The following is a 19279-nucleotide window of genomic DNA, read 5'->3' as shown; positions in this document are numbered from 1 at the left end:
TGCATCGAGCTCTGCCGAGGGGTGGAGGAACAGGAGACAGTCAAGAGCTTATGGGTAAAGATCAAAGGGCAGGCTAACATGGGGGACGCTGTTATGGGTTTATACTACAGGCCACCTGATCAGGAAGAGGAAGTCAGTGAGGCCTTCTACAGACAGCTGGAAGTAGCCTCATAATCACAGGCCCTGGTTCTCGTGGGAGACTTCAACCACCCTGATATCTGCTAGAAGGATGACACAGCAAGGCACTAACAGTCCAGGAGGCTCCTGCAGTGCATTGATAATAACTTCTTGTCACAGGTGGTGGAGGAGCCTACGAGGAAGGGTGTCCTGCTGGATCTTGTCCTTACCAACAGAAAGGGGCTGGTTGGAGATGTGAAGGTTGGGGGCAGCCTTGGCTGCAGCGACCATGAGATGGTGGAGTTCAGGATCCTGCAGGAAAGAAGTAAGGCAACAAGCAGGATTGCAACCCTGGACTGCAGGAGAGCAGACTTTGGCCTCTTCAGAGACCTTCCTGGAGGAATCTCATGGTTAAGGCCCTAGAAGGAAGGGGGGGTCCAGGAGAGTGGGCTAGTATTCAAGCATCTCTTCCTCCAAGCTCAAGAGTGGTGCATCCCTATGAGTGAGAAGTCCAGTAAAGGGGGCAGGAGACCTGCATGGGTGAGCAAGGAGCTCTTGGCCAAACTCAGACAGAAGAAGAAAATACACAGACTGTGGAAGAGGGGACAGGCTACTTGGGAGAATTATAGGAATGCAGTCAGAGTATGTAGAGATGCAACGAGGAAGGCTAAGGCCCATTTGGAACTGAGTCTGGCAAGGGATGTTAAGGACAACAGGAAGGGCTCCTTCAAATACATCAGCAACCAGAGGAGGACTGGGGAAAATGTGGCCCCACTACTGAATGGGGCAGGGGCCCTGGTGACAAGGGATACAGAGAAGGCAGAATTACTAAATGCCGCCTTTGCTTCAGTCCTCACTGCTAAGGGCAGCCCTCAAGAATCCTGCAGCCTGGATGTAAGGGAGAAAGTCCAGAGAAGGGAAGACGTTACTTTGGTTGAAGAGGATAGGATTAGAGACCTTCTGGGCAGGCTAGACATCCACAAATCCATGGGCCCTGATGGGATGCACCCACGGGTACTGAGGGAGTTGGCGGTTGTAGCTAGGCCACCCTCTATCATCTCTGAAAGGTCCTGGAGAACTGGAGAGGTGTCTGAGGACTGGAAGAAAGCCAGTGTCACTCCAGTCTTCAAGAAGGGCAAGAAGGAGGACCCAGGCAACTACAGGCTGGTCAGCCTTACCTCCATCCCTGGAAAGGTGATGGAACAGCTCATTCTGGATGTCATCTCCAGACATATGGAGGAAAAGAAGGTGATCAGGAGTAGTCAGCATGGATTCACCAAGGGGAGATCCTGCTTAACCAATCTGATAGCCTTCTATGATAGCATAACTGGCTGGGTAGATGAGGGGAGAGCAGTGGACGTTGTGTCCCTTGACTTCAGCAAGGCTTTTGACACTCTCTCCAATAACATCCTCCTAGAGAAGCTCAGAAGTGTGGTTTAGACAAGGGGACTGTGAGGTGGACTGAGAACTGGCTGAAAGGCAGAGCTCAGAGGGTTGTCATCAGTGGTGCAGAGTCTAGCTGGGGGCCTGTGGCTAGTGGCATCCCCCAGGGCTTAGTACTGGGTCCCATCCTGTTCAACTTTTTCATCAATGACCTGGACAAAGACACAGAGTGCCTCCTCAGCAAGTTTGCGAATGATACCAAGCTGGGAGGAGTGGTTGATGCACCTGAGGGCTGTGCTGCCGTTCAGAGAGACCTGGACAGGCTGGAGAGCTGGGCAGAGAGGAACCTCCTGAGGTTCAGCAAGGGCAAGTGCAGAGTCTTGCACCTAGGGAGAAATAACCCTAGGCACCAGGACAAGCTGGGGGCTGACCTTCTGGAGAGCAGCTCTGCAGAGAGGGACGTGGGAGTGCTGGTGGATGACAAGTTGACCATGAGCCAGCAATGTGCCCCTGTGGCCAAGAGGGCTAACAGTGTCCTTGGGTGCATTAGAAAGCGTGTTGCCAGCAGGTCAAGGGAGGTGATCCTGCCCCTCTACTCAGCCCTGGGGAGGCCACATCTCGAGTACTCCATCCAGTTCTGGGCTCCCCAGGACAAGAGAAACCTGGAGCTGCTGGAGATAGTCCAGCTTAGGGCTATGAAAATGATCAGAGGGCTGGAGCATCTGCCCTGTGAGGAACAGCTGCGAGAGCTGGGCCTGTTTAGCCTGGAGAAGAGAAGGCTGAGGGGGAATCTTATCAATGTGTATAAGTCCCTGAAGGGAGGGTGCCAAGGGGATGGGGACAAACTTCTCAATTGTCCCATGCAACAGGACTAGAGGCAATGGGCAAATATTGAAGCACAGGAAGTTCTGACTGAACATGAGGGGGAATTTCTTCACTGTGAGAGTGACAGAGCACTGGAAGAGGTTGCCCAGAGAGCTTGTGGAGTCTTCTTCTCTGGAGATATTCAAAGCCCGCCTGGATGCAACCCTGTCTAACGTGTTCCAGGTGACCCTGCTTGAGCACGGTGGTTGGACTAGATGATCTCCAGAGGTCCCTTCCAACCTTACTGATTCTATGATTCTGTGATTCTAATGAGTAGTAAAATAATCAGTAAAATAATCACAGTATAGTTGACTCCCAGAAGTCAAACTTTCTTTTTCTCTTTGTCTCAGAAGCCACCTGTCGCAGTTTCAAAGACAGCTTGTATGCCACTGCCTTGGAGGGCAGGGTCAGTGGAGCAGAAGACTCCATTTAGTGGATACTTGGTAGCTTGCAAACCTAACCTGTATTGCATCACTGAACTTTCTGAGTCTTTCAGCCTGTCCCTCAGTTCCCGGACACACATCCCAAGAGGACAATGACAGAATAGAAGCAGGGAGTCCATACAGCAGAGCTGTAGAAGGAGAATGTCCAAAGTATACTGCAGGAGTTTGCAGAAACAGAGGAACTATCCTTGAGATCCAGGTGCTTAAGGCAGAGGTAACAGAGGTAACATGCATGGACAAACTTCCTGTTTACTGCTGCTAAAGAAAATAAAATTCACAGAACACAGCACCATTCACAGAACCTAGAACTGGTAAAGTCATAGCCTCAAGAAAGGTTCTTGAGAAAGAGTCACAAGTGTCTATACTAGAACAGATACCACACAAACTCACCCCACGGCATGAAGGGACCAGTTGTGTCCCAGTGAACTGTGGGGAGGCAGAAAGTGGCATCCAAAAGGAAGCACAGAAGCAGGAAAGGTCATTAAGTGGATCGAGACACAGGCCAGGAGCTGTACAAGAGGTAGAAGAAGCTCAGGCAAGGCAGAGAGTACAGCAGATGTTGTGGGGAGGCTAGTGAAGATCACACAATACTTGTTTGGATGGAGTCACAAAGCAGCTGGAAAGCAGCTCATGGGAATCACAGCAGATGAGACAGTGAGGACAAATTAAGTGGGAAAATATTCCTATAATTTTGGATTTGTCTTTGAGCTCAGAACAGCTTTGGACAGAATGCTTGCCCTTGACTCATACCATGACTGACTCCCCTGCTCAGCTTTCTTTTCTCCCATCACTCACTGCAACTCCAGTTCACTGTATCTGAGAGCCTCCTCCAAAAACACTGCTAAAGCCTTTGCACAATTCCTTGCATGTGAGTGAAAGTGCAAAGGAATTCTGGGGGGATTAACAGGTCCGTAATCCTCCCCGCAGGAGCAGAGAATTAACATTCTCCAAAGCCGGCTCCTGGGGAGACTGCCGCATGGCTGACCTACTTTAATCTGCAGCTGCAGAGGCTGCCGTGTGACAGGAGCAGAGTGCTGAAGAGCAGTCACCTGGTTTGGGCTTGGAGAAGCATCCTCCCATGGCGAGCCAAGCAGCCAGAGCGGTGCAACAGGAACAAGGGGCAAGGCAAAGACAGGCTGCAGCCCATATGCCAGCCAGGAGATGCAATGAGGCGCAGGCTGAGCAAGCAGGTCAGCAAGGGTGCAGGCACATCCTCTCACGATAAACTGCCTGTTCACACCATCCTGGATTTCAGTCTTCCTTCACAACCTGTATGGAATAGAAAAGCTCCATGAGAATTCACACTTGCAATAAATCTGCGTATTACAAAGAGGATAGAGAAACCCAACAACCTAGCTGTTGTTTCTCCAAAGAGCCACACACATAAGCTCAGAAATACAAACACTTAAGATGCCGGAAACGTGGGCAAGTTATATTGAACTCACAGTATCACAGAATAGTTGTCTCTGCCAACCCCCTCTGGAGATCATCTGGTCTAACTCTTCTGCTCAAGTGGGGTTAGCTAGAGCAGATTGCTCAGCACCTTTCCCAGTCAGGGTCTGAATATCTCCAAGGATGGAGACTCCACAACTTAAGTACCTCCAGGTCCTTCTCTGCAAAGCTGCTTTCCATCTGGCTGGCCTCCAGCACGTACTTGTACATGGGGTTATTCCTCCCCAGGTGCAGGACTTTGTACTTCCCTCTGCTGAACTTCATGACATTCCCCTCTGCCTATTTCCCCAGCCTGTTGACGTCCTTCTGAATAGCAGCACAACCATCTGGTGCATCAGCCACTCCTCCTCAAACATCTCCAACTCAAAGTCTACAAATATCAGGCATCTGTTTGCAAATTATTTAATTTACTGGGACCTGGAGCCCTCAATTTCAAAAGAAATGCTCATTCTCACACTACGGAATTAGCTCCTCTCATACAATTTCTGCCTGTATCTGTGCCACAGTCTGACACTAGCCTGAGATGTGGTTCCAAGTGATCTTACCACAGCAGCTAAAGCCCCATGGTATGGTTTTCAGAGGAGCTTGAGGAGGCATCACCCTTGCTTTCCAGGAAACGTAGGTTTCAACCTGCCCAGGTGATTCGGAACATGCCTTTTGGAACAACTTGTTCAGACACTGCCAGAGCAGCAGCTTTCTTGTGACCTTGCTAGAGAAATAGAATCTAACTTTACTTTAGAAAACAATTCCACAGACTCACACAACCAGGTTTGAGGTTGGACGGGACCTTTAGACATCATCTAATCCAATCCCCCTGGCTTAAGCATGGTCACTTAAAGCAGGCAGCTCAGGACCATGTCCAGGCAGCTTTTGAACATCTCTAGGGACAAAGATTTCACAACCTCTCTGGGCAACTTGTTCCAACTACCATCACAGTGAAGAAGTGTTTTATTGTGTTCAAGTGGAATTTCCTGTGTTTCAGTTTGTGCCCATTGTCCCTCATCCTGCCAGCAAGTATCACTGAGAAGAGTCTGACCTCATCCTCCCTTCAGATATTTAAATGCATTGATAAGTTTGCCCCAAGCCTCTTTCCTTTGTCATCTTAATGTTGCTCTAGCAAGTTCCAATTTATTATCATTTATGATGGCATGCTAGAAGCCCACAGTGGCATGCACATTTAAGAAATGGTTCCCATCCACAGCAGAAAATGTTAGAGCACAGGATGGAGGAAGGTGTGCAATAGATCAAAGGGTGGCTTGAATGACAACTGGAAAACATAATGCCAAAGTCACAGTTCATAGAGTTGCTGATAAATACAATTATAATTCTAAATGTTTAAAATTACAAAACTCATATCATTTACAGTCAGACTTTAATAACATTCCACAGCCTTGCCTTTGGAAGTTAAATCTTTAAGCACTTAGGCCTCAGCTGAAATATAATGATTGAGCCATAAATACATTTTGGTCAGGTTTTTTTGGTTGGTTGGTTGGCTGTTTTTTTTTCAGTATTAAGCGATGGGAAAAAGCTACTTCACTGCCTGTCCTGAAATTTCTTATTCCCTGCAATAACACTTGCTCCTGTAGAAATTCCATTCATTTTGGAATGACTGTTCATTCAAGAAAGGGTTTTTGAAGTCAGGCTATTTGCATTGAAAACCAGTATTTCATATTATTAAGTCAAGATCTTTTGATTTTAAGTAGGATGGACAAACAGTCCACATCAAATTATATTCATCTCATCAGCTCTGAATGATACTGCTCTCAGATTTTGGTACAGGCTAAGATTTACAATAAGCTTGAAAATAGCAAAGACTTTTGCTGACGCATGCAATTGCCAATAAAAATAGATCATTTAGTATGATTTTTAGTCTATGACTAAAAAAGTCATAGACATTTAGTATGACATACATTCAAAAAAGAGATGTTACCCATTTACACTTGTACTTGAACTGATTTACTACAGTTTTGCTGTGTATTTTTCACAAAGGCTTCCAGTCTGGACAGAAAGGTAAAATTGCTTTTCAAAGAACATCTTTACATAGGTACATCATACTCTTCTTTAGCTTTGATCTTAGAAGTGTCTAAATGCCCTTCAAATAAGAAGAAAATAAAGAAAAATAAAAATTGCTTTGCAATTTCTCCTCAAAGAATGAATACTTTGGAAAGTTAGGGGAAAAAAAATGTTATAAGGAATGCTCCAGAGATTACCAAATGTTAACCACTCATGTCTGGCTAATCTTTGAAGAGGTGACATGTCAGATACAAATGCCCTGCATTATCACCAAGCTAAGCACTTCATGCATGTTTATCTTTACAAGATAAGACAATAAAACAGTACTCTGCAAAACATGCCCTGTCAGGGAGGCTAGCGGCTTACACCATCACTCAGCTTAGTTAAACAGCAGGAGTCATAAAAAAACCTCCAGGTAATTCTGCCAACCTCCAAGCTTATCCAGCAGCTTCAGGACACTGGTGGTGTCAACTGGCTAAAAGCACAGGGGAAGCAGCAGTGTCTCCAGCAAAGTTTATACAGCATGAATTAGGGTGGCATGCAGCTTCTCTACAGGATCTGCTACATTTTCAGGAGGCACAGGTCACCACAGCCACATCATATCTCCACACAACCCATAATCACACATACCCCCCGGCTGCTTTGCCTACACAGGACTTCCAGGCTGCATATGTCTTCCTCAGCTATAGATTGCCTCAGAACATCATAAACCTATCCTTTAGTTAAGCAGGGACACAAAATACCAGACATACCCTTCCTGTTCAAGCTGTCTCCTTCCAAAACATACACACTCATCCCTGCCTACCTGCTAACTTCCCTTCTGCTACATATTCTGCTGCTTGTCTCATCTATATTTGGCTGTACAAAATCCTAGGTGCACCTTCAAAGCCTAAAATATGTTGAATATGTAATTGGGACTACATAGAAGGAAGAGATAAGTGCTTTCCCAAGTGGCATAAAACAGACTTGTGCCATTATCACAGATACACTAATTTGAAATATTAATAGGACAAAAAAACCCACACAAGCTTGTGTGTGGAAACTTGCTTGTGAGAGCCACACTGACTTTCAAAATGCTAACAGACCTGTGCGGGTCGACCAACTGACTTCATTTACAAAGCAACAGCTTTAAGTGGAGCAGGGAAGAGCCATTTCACTGCATGGCAAGGATAAGAACATCCAAGAAAACCAGCCCGCTGATATTTTCACAAGAGCAAATACAAACAATGTCAACCCAAGAGGTGTGCAAATGCAAAGCAAGATTTTCAGATATTGGGGGAAAATGTAACAGAGGAGTCACAGAAGAAACTCTGCACAGACTTTTGCCAAAACTTGCAGGAAGAAAGGGAAAAACGTTCTAAATCAGAAGCAAAGAGCATCTGAGCCCCCATGGTATCAGTGATATAGGACAATAATTTAATGTGAAACATTAAACATCCACATAAATGCTGGCCAAAAAAAAAAAAAAATGAGGCAGGAAATGAGTGCCAAAGAGGAGGACCTGGGTATCCAAGGTTTCCTTAGCATCAAGCCAGAAAGGAAACTGAAACTGCACCTAAGCAAGTTCAGATTGAAATGGGATGTTGCTGCTAGCACAACATACCAGTGGGACAATGTAGACTGCATGCAGAGTGTGAAAGAAAGCATACAGGCTGAAACAAAGATACCATGAATTGCACAGTGGCTGAGCTTTCTGCTAAAAGGTATCTGATGTACCACTAGGCATGGGACAGCTGATTCATAAAACAGACCCATGAGCAAACTAAAAACCTTGCTAATCCAGAGCAACTTGCTGTGGTTTTCCTGCAGTGGACTAGCTGAAAGATAATGTTTTGAGAGGACTAGGATATATTCTAGGCAGGTGGGACCTGCAAAACAGTCGGCATAGAATCAATCATGCAGAGTGGCCTCTGCACTCAAGAAATCTCAGAGGAAGCAATACAACTACCCAGACAAGTTGTGTGCCGCACGACAGAACTGTGGGTCCCTCATGTGTGCCTTACTGCAATAAGCCCAGCTCCCCTCCAGTAGGACTGCCATGGGACTTGGTCTGGCTAGTTTTATGAGGGACTCTGTGAGTGTTACCTGAACTCCTGCCCATGAGCATCAGCCATTTGTCAGACATGACTTGCTTGTTTGGCCTTCAGAGATGGTCATAAAAAACAATACCCTCAGGTCCCCTTCACTTTCTAATTCCCCCACCAACAGTTCCATCAAGCCCTTCAGAGATGTCCTGGCTGGCTGGGCAGAGACATACACGAGGTGCTCAGGCTGCTGGGTCAGCCAGCCACTACCTTTTGGAGCAGGCGATCACAGAGCCAAGTGCACACTTTGGGGTCTCTCTCCTCTACCCAGCCACTCATCTTCACAAAACCTGTAGGACCTTAAAGGTCAACAGGTTAAAATGAACAGGAGACTGACAGAAAAGCAGAAAGAGAGCACAACCACAGACACTTAATTCTTGTAGGCTATAAAAAGGCATGAGGGCTGAAGCCACTTCACACACAAGTTAACTATGGAGAAGGGAAGCCACAGAGAATGAGAGCAAGCCACATAGATCCAGGTTTTTTTTTAAAAAAAAAAAATCTAAATGTTCATTTCCAGAGTGCTAACAACCAGGCAAAAGCAAAATGATTCTCAGTAGGATTCCAGTTCAAGCTACTAGATAAGCAAACATCTAGCTCCCCACAGCCTCAGTCCCAGCAAGCACATACAAATGTTTCAGAAAATCCGGCTTGTCATGGACACATTTCAGCCTGCTACACATGACCAACTAACAGGATACATTGAGATCATGCCACCACTAGTGACATTCAGAGGTACAGATCTGGAATTAGCACGATACAGTCCTGCAGGAAATCATGGCCATAACCTCCTCTTAAAGCAGGGAGACAAACTTATATAAAACAAGATGAAACTTTAACTCACTGCAGGACCATCCATGAAACCTCAATAACTTTTGAATTGACCTAGAGAAGGCAAGCCAGCAGTAAACCATTTCCTAACCTAATCTCTAAACAAAACAATCTTCTGTGCTACACAGTTGCACAGGAACATCTTAAGCATCTGCTAGAAAAGGGCAACAAGAACATACTTACCAAAATACAAAGCAGCTACTGTGGTATTGAGGAACATACAATCTCATCTCAAAACACATTTGTATGAACAGAGAATCAGTCTTGCAACACACTGTCCATGAAATGGGTCTCCAGCATCATCTGTCAGAGAGCGTATTACCAGAGAAACTGTGATGCTCCCAAACAGAAGAAGAAATGTGGAAAATCAGCCAGTGTTACTAACCCTAAGCACCTCCATTGCACAACTGCTAAACTGCAATACTGCAACATTGAGTTTTTACCATAAGAAAGTGATATAAAAACAAAAAAAAAAAATACTGTACAGGTCAGCCCAAATATCCATCTTTCCCCTCTCTGACAGTGGCCATCAGTACTTATAGGCCACAAGCACACAAAAACAAGGCCATGATACCATACATACCATGATACTTCAGCCCACACTTCTTGCCTGGTTCGGGTAATCTATGCCTAGTTTAAGAGCTAGAGCTTGCAACATTTTTGAGGGAAGGAACTAGTACTGCCAGTGGTATTATTAGCATTTTATTTACTTCTTTGATTGCTGCTGAGCCCTAGGCCACTATTTTAATTGAACATTCTTCTGTGACTCCAAAATCTTTTCCAAGCAGTAAGTTCATACGTATGTAAGTATACTGTACATTGTAGGTATAATTATGACTTTTTCCCTAAGCATTAGTTTGTGTTTACTGAAATTGAATGTCATTTTATCACCTAGTCACTCAGTATCATATCCAATTGCAACATTTCAGTCAGCTTCTGTTTTACTGCAGCACTCCTCTGGGAGTAGAGATTGTGCCCAGGCATTTCCTGATAGGAAGGCAATGTGTTGAATCTCATACCTGAGACCACCACAAAGGAGTGTTATTGTGTAGCCAAGGATCATGGATGAATTTAGGTTGGAAGAAACTTCTGGAGGCCATCTGGTCCGATTCCTAATCCAAGCAGGGTGAGATTCAAAGCTGGATCTAGCTTAAATCCTGCTTTTGGTTTTAGAGAATGGACCCAATGTCTTGGTGAGATGAAAAGACCCACACACACCTGGAGGTCCCACAAGGTACCAAGCTTTTTCATGCAGCTATCAGTAGAAAAAGATGAGACTCAATGTCCTGCAAAGAACAAGAAAATCTATTTTCAGCAGTTCAAGTCTTATCCAGATCTCCCATCCGTATCTTCTCCAGAACCAAATGCAGCACCCATAAGAAATAGGATGTGAAGATGTTCAAAATGGTATCGGTCTCAGGCCAGTCTATATTGGGTGGTAGGCTGTAGCAGCATGAGGATAGAAGAGGTTCCCTGCTGATTTTTGCATTGTTTCTGAGAGCACTCAGTGGTCTCCTGCAGAGCCCAGGAAGGATTTTTTTTCCCTGAGGTATATCAAGTCTGTGGGTTTTTTTGTTTTGTTTTGTTTTTTGCCGTTCTCTGAAGCCCCTAAGGTGGCTCCAGGTTGAAAAAGGAAAGCGGTCAGGCAGCACTGGTGTCCCCTGGCGGGCATGAGAACCCCCACTGGGTTGACTGGCGGGCAGGTCTTGCTGACATGTGCAGGGAACAGCCAATTGCCAGCTTTGGGGTCAGGAAAGAATTTTCCCCCAGGACAGATTGGCACCGGTCCCTGGGGAGTTTTCACTTTCCTCTGTAGTGTTGAGCAAGCCTTACTCAATGGGCTCCTCTGGGCCATTTCAGGTCAGTGATTCCCTGCCACTGCGGAACCAAGAATCCAGCTGTGCCCTTGATCTCTCCATCTCTCTCCCCTGTGGGAGTTTTGTTTTTTTAGCTTTCAGTCATTTGTAGCATAGGTCTTCTAGTGAATGTCCTAGAGCTCCATGCTCAGCAGGAGCTGCTATTTTTTAACTGTCCCCGCATATAATTAAATTTTCTTTTTATTATATTTTTGCTCCATTGTTTGTGTTATGCGTATGCCTATTTTTTGTTCCTCAATGCAGAATCAGTGACTGCACATAATTTTCAGACTCACGATGATGCTACCACCATCTGAATAACTCAGCACTTTCTTCCACATCTTTCCTGGGTGCTTCTGAAGACTCCATGTCAGAAGATGTCAGAGTCATTTCCTTCCTGCTCACCATAAGCAAGTCTAAAATGGGTCTCATCAACACAGTGTGCTCCACATACTTAGATCTCATAAGTCACATTGAGTCTCTGGGTATCTAGTCTTTCTTGGAGTCACAACGCACCATGCTGCTATAGGTCTGAGAGAAGGTCCTATGCCTGGCAGAAAAAGTCAATGGATGTACCTTTATTCCAGAAACACCTTCCCAACAGATACCTAGAGTTTTAGGGAGGTCCCAGATATCTATCAGTAATGGATTTTTCTACTGCACTCACTGTTCAGATAAAAGATTTTGGCCTTCAAGAAACAACGTGCAGCTGTGACTTGAGGGCAGGCCAATCTGCTCTGCCTCCCTGGACAGTCAAGATAGTGCTCAATGTACGATGTTCATTGCTCCCAGCTCTCACATAGATTCTCTAGCTAAGCCTAGATCTTAAGGCTTGAACTGACTTTGTGAGACAGTAGAATAAAGGCAAAAGGATGAACCCAAGCTGATAGGTCTACTCCAAACAAGTCTGTAGACACTCCTGTTCTACAGTTCTCCCCCCACCTTCCCTCTTAAAGCACACCAAATGGTTCAGGCAGCAACTACCACAGGCTACATCATCTCTTGGCCATGTCTTTCATACAGCTGTGGTGCTTTCAGTTCTGTCTACTCAGTCATGCAGCAGTCTGGGCTTTCTGTAATCACACAGTACCTTGTGACACACATGGCTGTTTTCCACCTGAACTCTTTATTCAGAATAGAAACGTTACTCAAAAATAAGGTAACAATTTTCTTATTTATAACCCTGAACAGACGTTGCCCTGTGCTCCTCAGTTCCTCACCTACCAGCATGCAAGGCCACATTCATCAGCCACATAAAGGAACAGAAGATGCATTGCAGCTCCACATTTCCTAGAAACCTTGCTCCACTGCAGACTACCTCTGCAGTTTTAACGACTATCCTGTCTACATCTGTCAGCTCAAACCTTACTGTCCGTCCTTCCTTGGTGGACAGTGCCTCTGGCATGGTTTTTCTTTCCTTTTCTGAAGCTAGGAATCCAATGCTGGTCTGACTTGTGTCCCAATAACCTCATCTGCTCTGAAGAGGAAAGGCAACCCTGTGCATCAGAACAGTCATCTAGTAAGAGACAGAGATACAGCTTTGAAGCTTAAGCTCTTGAGCAGAAAAGCAAGAGGATCAGGATTCTTTAGGCTCAAAAGCATCTGACCGCATTCTGGTGGCAGTGTTTGTATAAGCAGGAAAGTGCTGTCTCTGACTCTGGCTCCTGCTGCGGAAAAAAAATAACCCTTGATCCTAAACCATACCCTATCTACCGCAGAGTTACCTCTCTGCCAATTTTCTCTTCATACACAATATTGTCTTTAAAACAAAACACAGTGGGAATCACTGAGCAGTTTCAGCAAGAGACCCATTTTGGGCACACCCTACAAACAAAATTAAGCAAAGACTGCACAGCCAATGCAAGGGTCTCTGTGGAGCTCTCCTGGAATCACTCAGCATGTTCCACAGTGCAGCCTGAACTCTCTCCTCCATGGCAGACTAGTTCTGTTATCTATTGATTGAATTCAAATTAGGCTCTGCTGTGGCAGGACTGATGCAAACACAGTACAGAAAGGAGGAGGACATCCCTCCTTGAAAGGATGAGAGCTGACCCAGGGCCCAGGCATTGGGCTTCCATGTGAATCTTGAGGTCTCTTCCTCTGGTGTCAGGCCCAGGATAGTCCTCAGACACTACACCAATCTACCACTAACTTCAGGCCTACTAGCACCTCACTTAGCCTCTTCAAGTCCAGAATTTTACTGGGATTCAGAGCCCTTGTGTCCCACCATTTTCCTCACCTCACAGTACTGCAACCCAGCAGCAATCCTAGGCTCCTAGTCTCACAATTGCACTGTGTGCTGCCCAGCACAACTCCATACCAGCCAGGCATACACCCACCCAGATCGACTAAGCCAGGTACCTGCTGCATGAGCACACTGCCAGGACCGACCTACCAGACTCACTATACTGGAAGGCCCTGTCTCAGAACAGCAGCAAACCCTCGCTGATTTCCTTCCTAAATATATCTCCCTTCCCTTTGTATCTTATGCTAACATTGTCCTTTATCCACAAAAATTCTTTTCCCTCTGTAGTACTCACCCCAATGTAATCACTCATAGCAATCAGATCTGCACCCAGGCACCATTTGCATATGCCAGTCCTCCTGGTGGCCTCCTAAGACAAGGGTTGTCCATTTCTTTTATGTTTTACTGGGGATCTTCTCTGAGCCAACTCAAGTTTGACTAAAATAGAAGTTACCAAAGCAGTATAGGTCACCACCTGGCACAATGTTCTCCCATGCTTGATGCGGCAATATTAACACTCATATCTGCTGGAACTTTTGATGGTGTGACTCCATGTTATCCTGTGACTGACGAGTAGCAGAAATTCTAGGTATTGGTGCCTCAGTACATAGCCTTGGGCTCCATTTTGTTGGGCTCCATTTCTGTTCCTCTGTCTCTCCATTCTATGGGGCAATTCCAGCCCTCCTGCACCACTGATGCTCTCCTGCACCAGTGAGGCAGACAGTGGTGGGACAGTGCTCAAACTCCCATTCTTGCACTTGCTCTGTCAGTTTGTTAGTCCAAGCACAGCTGAATCTACAGTGTCACATACTCCATAACCATCTTCCTACTGTCTGCACATGTTCCTGCTGCCCTGTAGAGACGGACTTCACCAAAACCAAGCCAGCTCTTGGTACAAAGTCCTGCTGACATCCTAAGCTGTCTGCAGCCTCCCATTCTGCTAGCCCAGGAGCCTGTCCTCCACCCACTGTACCATCCTGGGTGTTTTCAAGCTGCCAATGCTCACAAACACTCAGAAAAATGTGGAGAAAATGGAAGTGTCAGAAGCCCGTCGTCATGTTCCCTGCAAGGTCTGATTCCACTGAGTCAAGCGGCTACCCAGGCCTGGCTTTTGGCTGTCTCCAGAATAACACAGGCTCTGCTGCCAAGGAAAGCACCTCTCTCCTCTGGACACTGGAGTCTAAACACAGCACAGGTGCGGCTAGAGCATCAAAGGTTGAGAGGCTCCTCTCAGTGCCGCGGAGATCATACTGTGCACCCTGCATTAGCAAGACAACACACAACAGACCATGTACTGACCCTGGGAGGTACACAGAGTCTGCCTGCCACAGGAAAAGCATGGAAAGAACCATCGAGAAAGTAACCAAATCACATAAAACAGCATGAAAGAAGCATTTTTAGAGTAGGTTTAATTTGCATTTTTAAAACTAATTTGGGGGTGAAAACAGATGGGGCTCAATACTGAAGCTTAGGCATCACTGATTTCAGGAATTGTGCTATAAAGGATACATGCAGGTCCCCTGCAAACCTCTCAAGCTTCCAGGTTCCCAGTACTTACAGAGATCAGCCTCCTAGTGCAAGGTACACAACTGTTAAAGGAAAGTGCCCTTGTTTGTATAACTGGATCCTGCCTACACATCCCAAGGATGCTGCACTCAAGATATAATCACACCTTTTGCACAAAAGGGCCGTGTACCAGCCTGGCACTGCAGAGTGGCTGGCAGAATAGACCTCTCTGCCTTGCACTGCGGATGAGTGGGAGTTAAAGGGGGCTGATGGGCAGAAGCCAGGCATGGGAACCCACTTCTCTCCTTTCTGCCTGGAATCCCACACCTGTCCCCCTTCTAGCTCCCCAAGGCTTCACCTCCTTTTTTCCCCACTGTTTAGCCCTGATTCCTGACAGCCCTCCAGCCAGCTCCCCCTCCCCACTCTCACCACTGTCTCACTCACAGTTTCCTGCCATTTTCCTTCTCATCCCTCAGCTCTGGGGAATCTGTCTTCTCCTACCTGTTTCCAGCTCCGGGGGCTCCCATTGCCCTTACAGTCCAGCAAGACCTGTGTAGCTTACTCTATCCCAGTGTGCAGACACCATCAGATCCTCACATTCCCTTCCCTTTCCTCCTGCTCTTACCAACTTGCATTCCAGGGACCCTGCAGTATGTGCCCTCTCTCCCCTCTCCTTAGCACACCCTCCTCTCCAAGCTTGCACTTCCCCAGCTGCTTCCTACTCTCTCCCAGAAAGCAGTCTGGTGTAGACAGAGAGATTTACTTTGTACTGGCCTAGAGAAAACAGTGGGTTCGGGTTTGCCAGATAATTGCTCACTGATGTCCACAGGAAAGAGAAGCAAATCTTGCACTACAATATACTGAGTATATCTTGTGAAGCCAAGTAGCCCCATCGATGAGCTGAATTCGCCCAAAGCAAAAGAGATTTGCCTGGACTTCTGTGTCTGCCACTGAGAACTGGGATGGCCACGTCCTCGTGCACTTCATCTTGCCACTTTGTCAGTGGAAATATATATATAGCTACAAAGCCGCAGTTTAACATGTCCAATGGCTCTCAGCGAAGTGCAGCAGGAACACTGTGTCAGACTACAATTAGCTACAATTGTTTTACTGGCTGCTGCTTCAGCAACTTATGTGCTCCAGGTTAAAGGCCCGTTCAGCAGTGCCTTGAGTGCCACAACTCTAACATGTCTTTTGCAAGATGGATTGGAAATGTTCTGAAATTAATAATTAAACAAGATTGGATTGGTTCAGATCTCAAAGGTGCACCAATAAATATTGAAATGCTGAAAAGTCTCACAGGTGCAGACCGCCTGATGCAAAATCAAAGCATTTCACAACACAAAAGCATTTCAATTCTTCTTGCTTTCTAGTGTTAGCATTTTACTGTTGCAGAAGAGAAAATGATGCTTCTTAGAGAATCTGCAAACAGTGCAAAGGAAGTTTATCATGGTAACATTTTCCAACACTAGCAACTAAGCACAACATCACAGAATTTCTTCTTCAATCCACCACGCTCAGAATTTCATGTTAACCTTCAGAAAGAGGAGATCATGCAGTTACCCACACTTTGGCCAGTACAGTTTCCCTACTCACTCATGCAAAGATTTGCATTCACAAGTATATGAGTGGATCATATGCATTTTGCCAGTCTTCCAGATGCTGGTCTATGAAACCATGGCAGTTTGCCCAGATGGGATTATGGTCCCCCATATAGGAGACAAAGTAACTTGCTCAGTGCACGCAGAGCATTAGGTTATTTCAAAAAGGGCAGCTTGGGAGCAAGCACCGCTAGTAAGAAATGAAGCTTGTCTCTGTAAGCCACCACAGTCCATCTTCTTGGTGCTTTGATTTCTCAGGCAATTGCTCTTTTTTAAGATGGATAATAAAATACCAGCAGTATTTCTGTATTGCTGAAGTGGCTGCAGGGTACCGCTCTTCCCCTGGCTCCATCCTTGCAGGGAGCTCCCAGCAGAGAGGAGTATCAGGGTCGAGCGCAGAGAGCTCACCGAGCACGGAAGCGCACAGCCTCTGCACCCCCGTTATCACCACGCGCGAAGGATAACACAGGGTCACGCTGGGAAATCCCGCCGGAGCGGAGAGCACGGTGCTCGGGCCCCGGACAGCTGGATGCGATGCCGGGCGGCCCCCGGGAGCGGGGTCCCCTTCCCGGCAGGGCAGCGCGGCGCGGAGCCAGGGCCGCTCGGGAGCCGCGCGGTGCCGGCGCCGCGGCTCGCCGCGCTCCCAGCCCGCCGCCCCGCCGGTTGCGGCTCCGCGCAGCCCCGCTCTTACCTGAGCAGCAAGCGGCGGCGGCGGCGCGCGAGTCGCGGGCATCGCGGCGGCGGCCGAGCCGAGCCGAGCCGGGCCGGGCCGGGCCGCGGCCGCCCCCGGGCGGGCGGGCCGGGGCGGAGCAGAGCGGAGCGGGGCGGCTGCCCAGGCCCCGCCGCAGCAGCTACCTGCGGGCGCCGGGCCGAGCGCTGCCGCGCACCTGCCGCCGGGCCACGGCCGGGACCGGAGGAGCGGTGGCGGCGGCGGCGGCGGCGCGGCGCTCCCAGCCCGCGGGGCTCCACGGCCCGGCGGGCGCCCGCCGCCGCGCTGCGCACCGGGCGCGGGGGCCGCGGCAGTGCGCATGCACCGGCGTGGCGGCGGCCCCGGGAGCGGCCCCGGGGGGCTCGGCCCCGGGGACTGCGATGTCCCTGCGGGTCCCGGGTACGGGGCTCCGGGGCTCCGTGCTGCTGCTGGGTGCAGATGTGCGCGTTTCTGTGCCATCCCCCGGCGCAGGGGGATGGTGTCCATGTGGGTCCTGGCACTGGGGTGCCCCTTTCTGTGCCACCTCCAGGCATAGGGTGCAGCTGTCTTTGCAGGTCCCAGCACCCTGTTCCTGTGTCTGTGCCATCCCTGGGCACAGATGTGTGGATTTCTCTGCCATCCTCGGTCCAGGGACTGTGGGCATCCATGCAGCCCCTGGCACTGAGATGCAGGTGTCCATTCCATTCCCAGGGTACAGAAGTGCTGATGTCCATGTCATTCTCCAGGATAGGCCTGCGGGTGTCCATATTGTCCCTGATACCAAGGTGTGGACATTTGTGCTGTCCTGAGGTTTAGGGATGCAGTTGTCTATACCATCTTGGGATGCAGGGGTACAGTTGTCCATGCCATTCCAAGGCACATGGATGTGGGTGCCTGTGCCATCTGTGCAATGCTGGGGTGCAGCTGTCCATGCTGTCCTCCAGGTGCAGGTGTCCATCCCATTCCCAGGACACAAATAGTATGGATGTCCTTGCTAGCGTAGTGCACAACTCTGTATCGCCTTGTAGTAACAGCGCAGCTCTGTTTGCCCCATGATATCACAGTGCCTGTAGGGAGGAGTGATGTCTTTTGTTAGACTAATGTAGGATGTAGTTGATGAGGGCGGTGATATTTTGGGTATGAGGTTGCCCCTCTCACCAAGGAGACCTCTGCTTTCCACCCTGGCTCATGGGAACTCCTCTGGGATGAGCAACCTCCAGCTGGACCATGGGGAGTTCAGAGCGGCTGTGTCCATGGGATAGCCTCAAGTCTGCCAAAGCCAGGGTGGGCTGTGCGAGGCCCAGGAATGTGCTCCCCCATAGATGAGGTGTTCAGGGCAAGCTCAGTGACTGCTGTGGCCTCCTTTGCTCATCTTATCTGCATGGCACTCACCTCTGCACTTCAGCCTCTCCCCAGGAATAGTCCTTTTCACTTCATCTCCATAAAGCAAAGCTGGGTATTGCCATCTGAAATCTAGGCAGATTTATTCCTGCCGTCCTGGAAATAAACAGTCCTATGCTTTTGCATATCACTTATTTTACATTGCCCTTTTGGATTTACATTTTTCTACTCTCATTTTGGAGACAGAGATCTATTCTTCTCCTGCCTATCTCACCACCTACCTCACTGCCTTCTGTTTCTGCTTCCCTCAATAAAAAGGCCATTTTCACCATCCATCGTACCTGCCTAGGAGGGTGTCAGTGTCTCTGTGTGCCTTTTTTCATTACTTTCTTTTTTTCTTATATGCCCCAAGTATGTATTTTCTTTTGCCTCTGTGTCTTTTGAGACCACCTTGATACATAGTTAGGTTTCTTTGCAGAATACAGGTTTTCTCAGATTACTCCTGTCTTAAATCTGGATTATATGACTCTTTGATGTTCTCTAAGATGTTCACTTCCTTCTGATACACAACTTTAGTTTATTACTCCTTGATCCAAATGATATGACAGGCTTAACTGGGCTGCTAAGCTACAGTTTTCATTGTGGTTGAAAAGACCACTCAAGGATGGAGTAACCATTAGCACACAAGAGAGGGAGCTCCTGTGAACTATATGCCTCTGTAGTTGCATGAAAATGCATATCCTCCAATTTATCCTCATGGAGCTCCTTCAATTCTAAGACAAGAGAAATGACACTAGATCTGTGGTGGCAAGTAAACAAAGCCAGAGTATTCATCCGCATGGTGTTGAGCCTGGA

At 47.6% G+C, this 19279-nt stretch overlaps 1 protein-coding gene across 1 annotated transcript in view; it reads right to left on the bottom strand.

The window, feature by feature from the left end:
* Positions 1-4469, bottom strand: part of AIFM3 (apoptosis inducing factor mitochondria associated 3) — a 65029-nt gene extending 60560 nt beyond the window's left edge. Inside the window, exon 1 of the mRNA XM_062590408.1 lies at positions 4407-4469. Within this exon, the coding sequence (XP_062446392.1) occupies positions 4407-4469 (63 nt within the window). The remainder of the gene's footprint in view (positions 1-4406) is intronic.
* Between the last annotated feature and the right edge of the window lie 14810 nt (positions 4470-19279).

Source organism: Rhea pennata, chromosome 17 (assembly GCF_028389875.1).
Source record: "Rhea pennata isolate bPtePen1 chromosome 17, bPtePen1.pri, whole genome shotgun sequence".
Lineage (NCBI taxonomy): Eukaryota > Metazoa > Chordata > Aves > Rheiformes > Rheidae > Rhea > Rhea pennata.
This window is presented reverse-complemented; position numbering and strand designations above follow the sequence as displayed.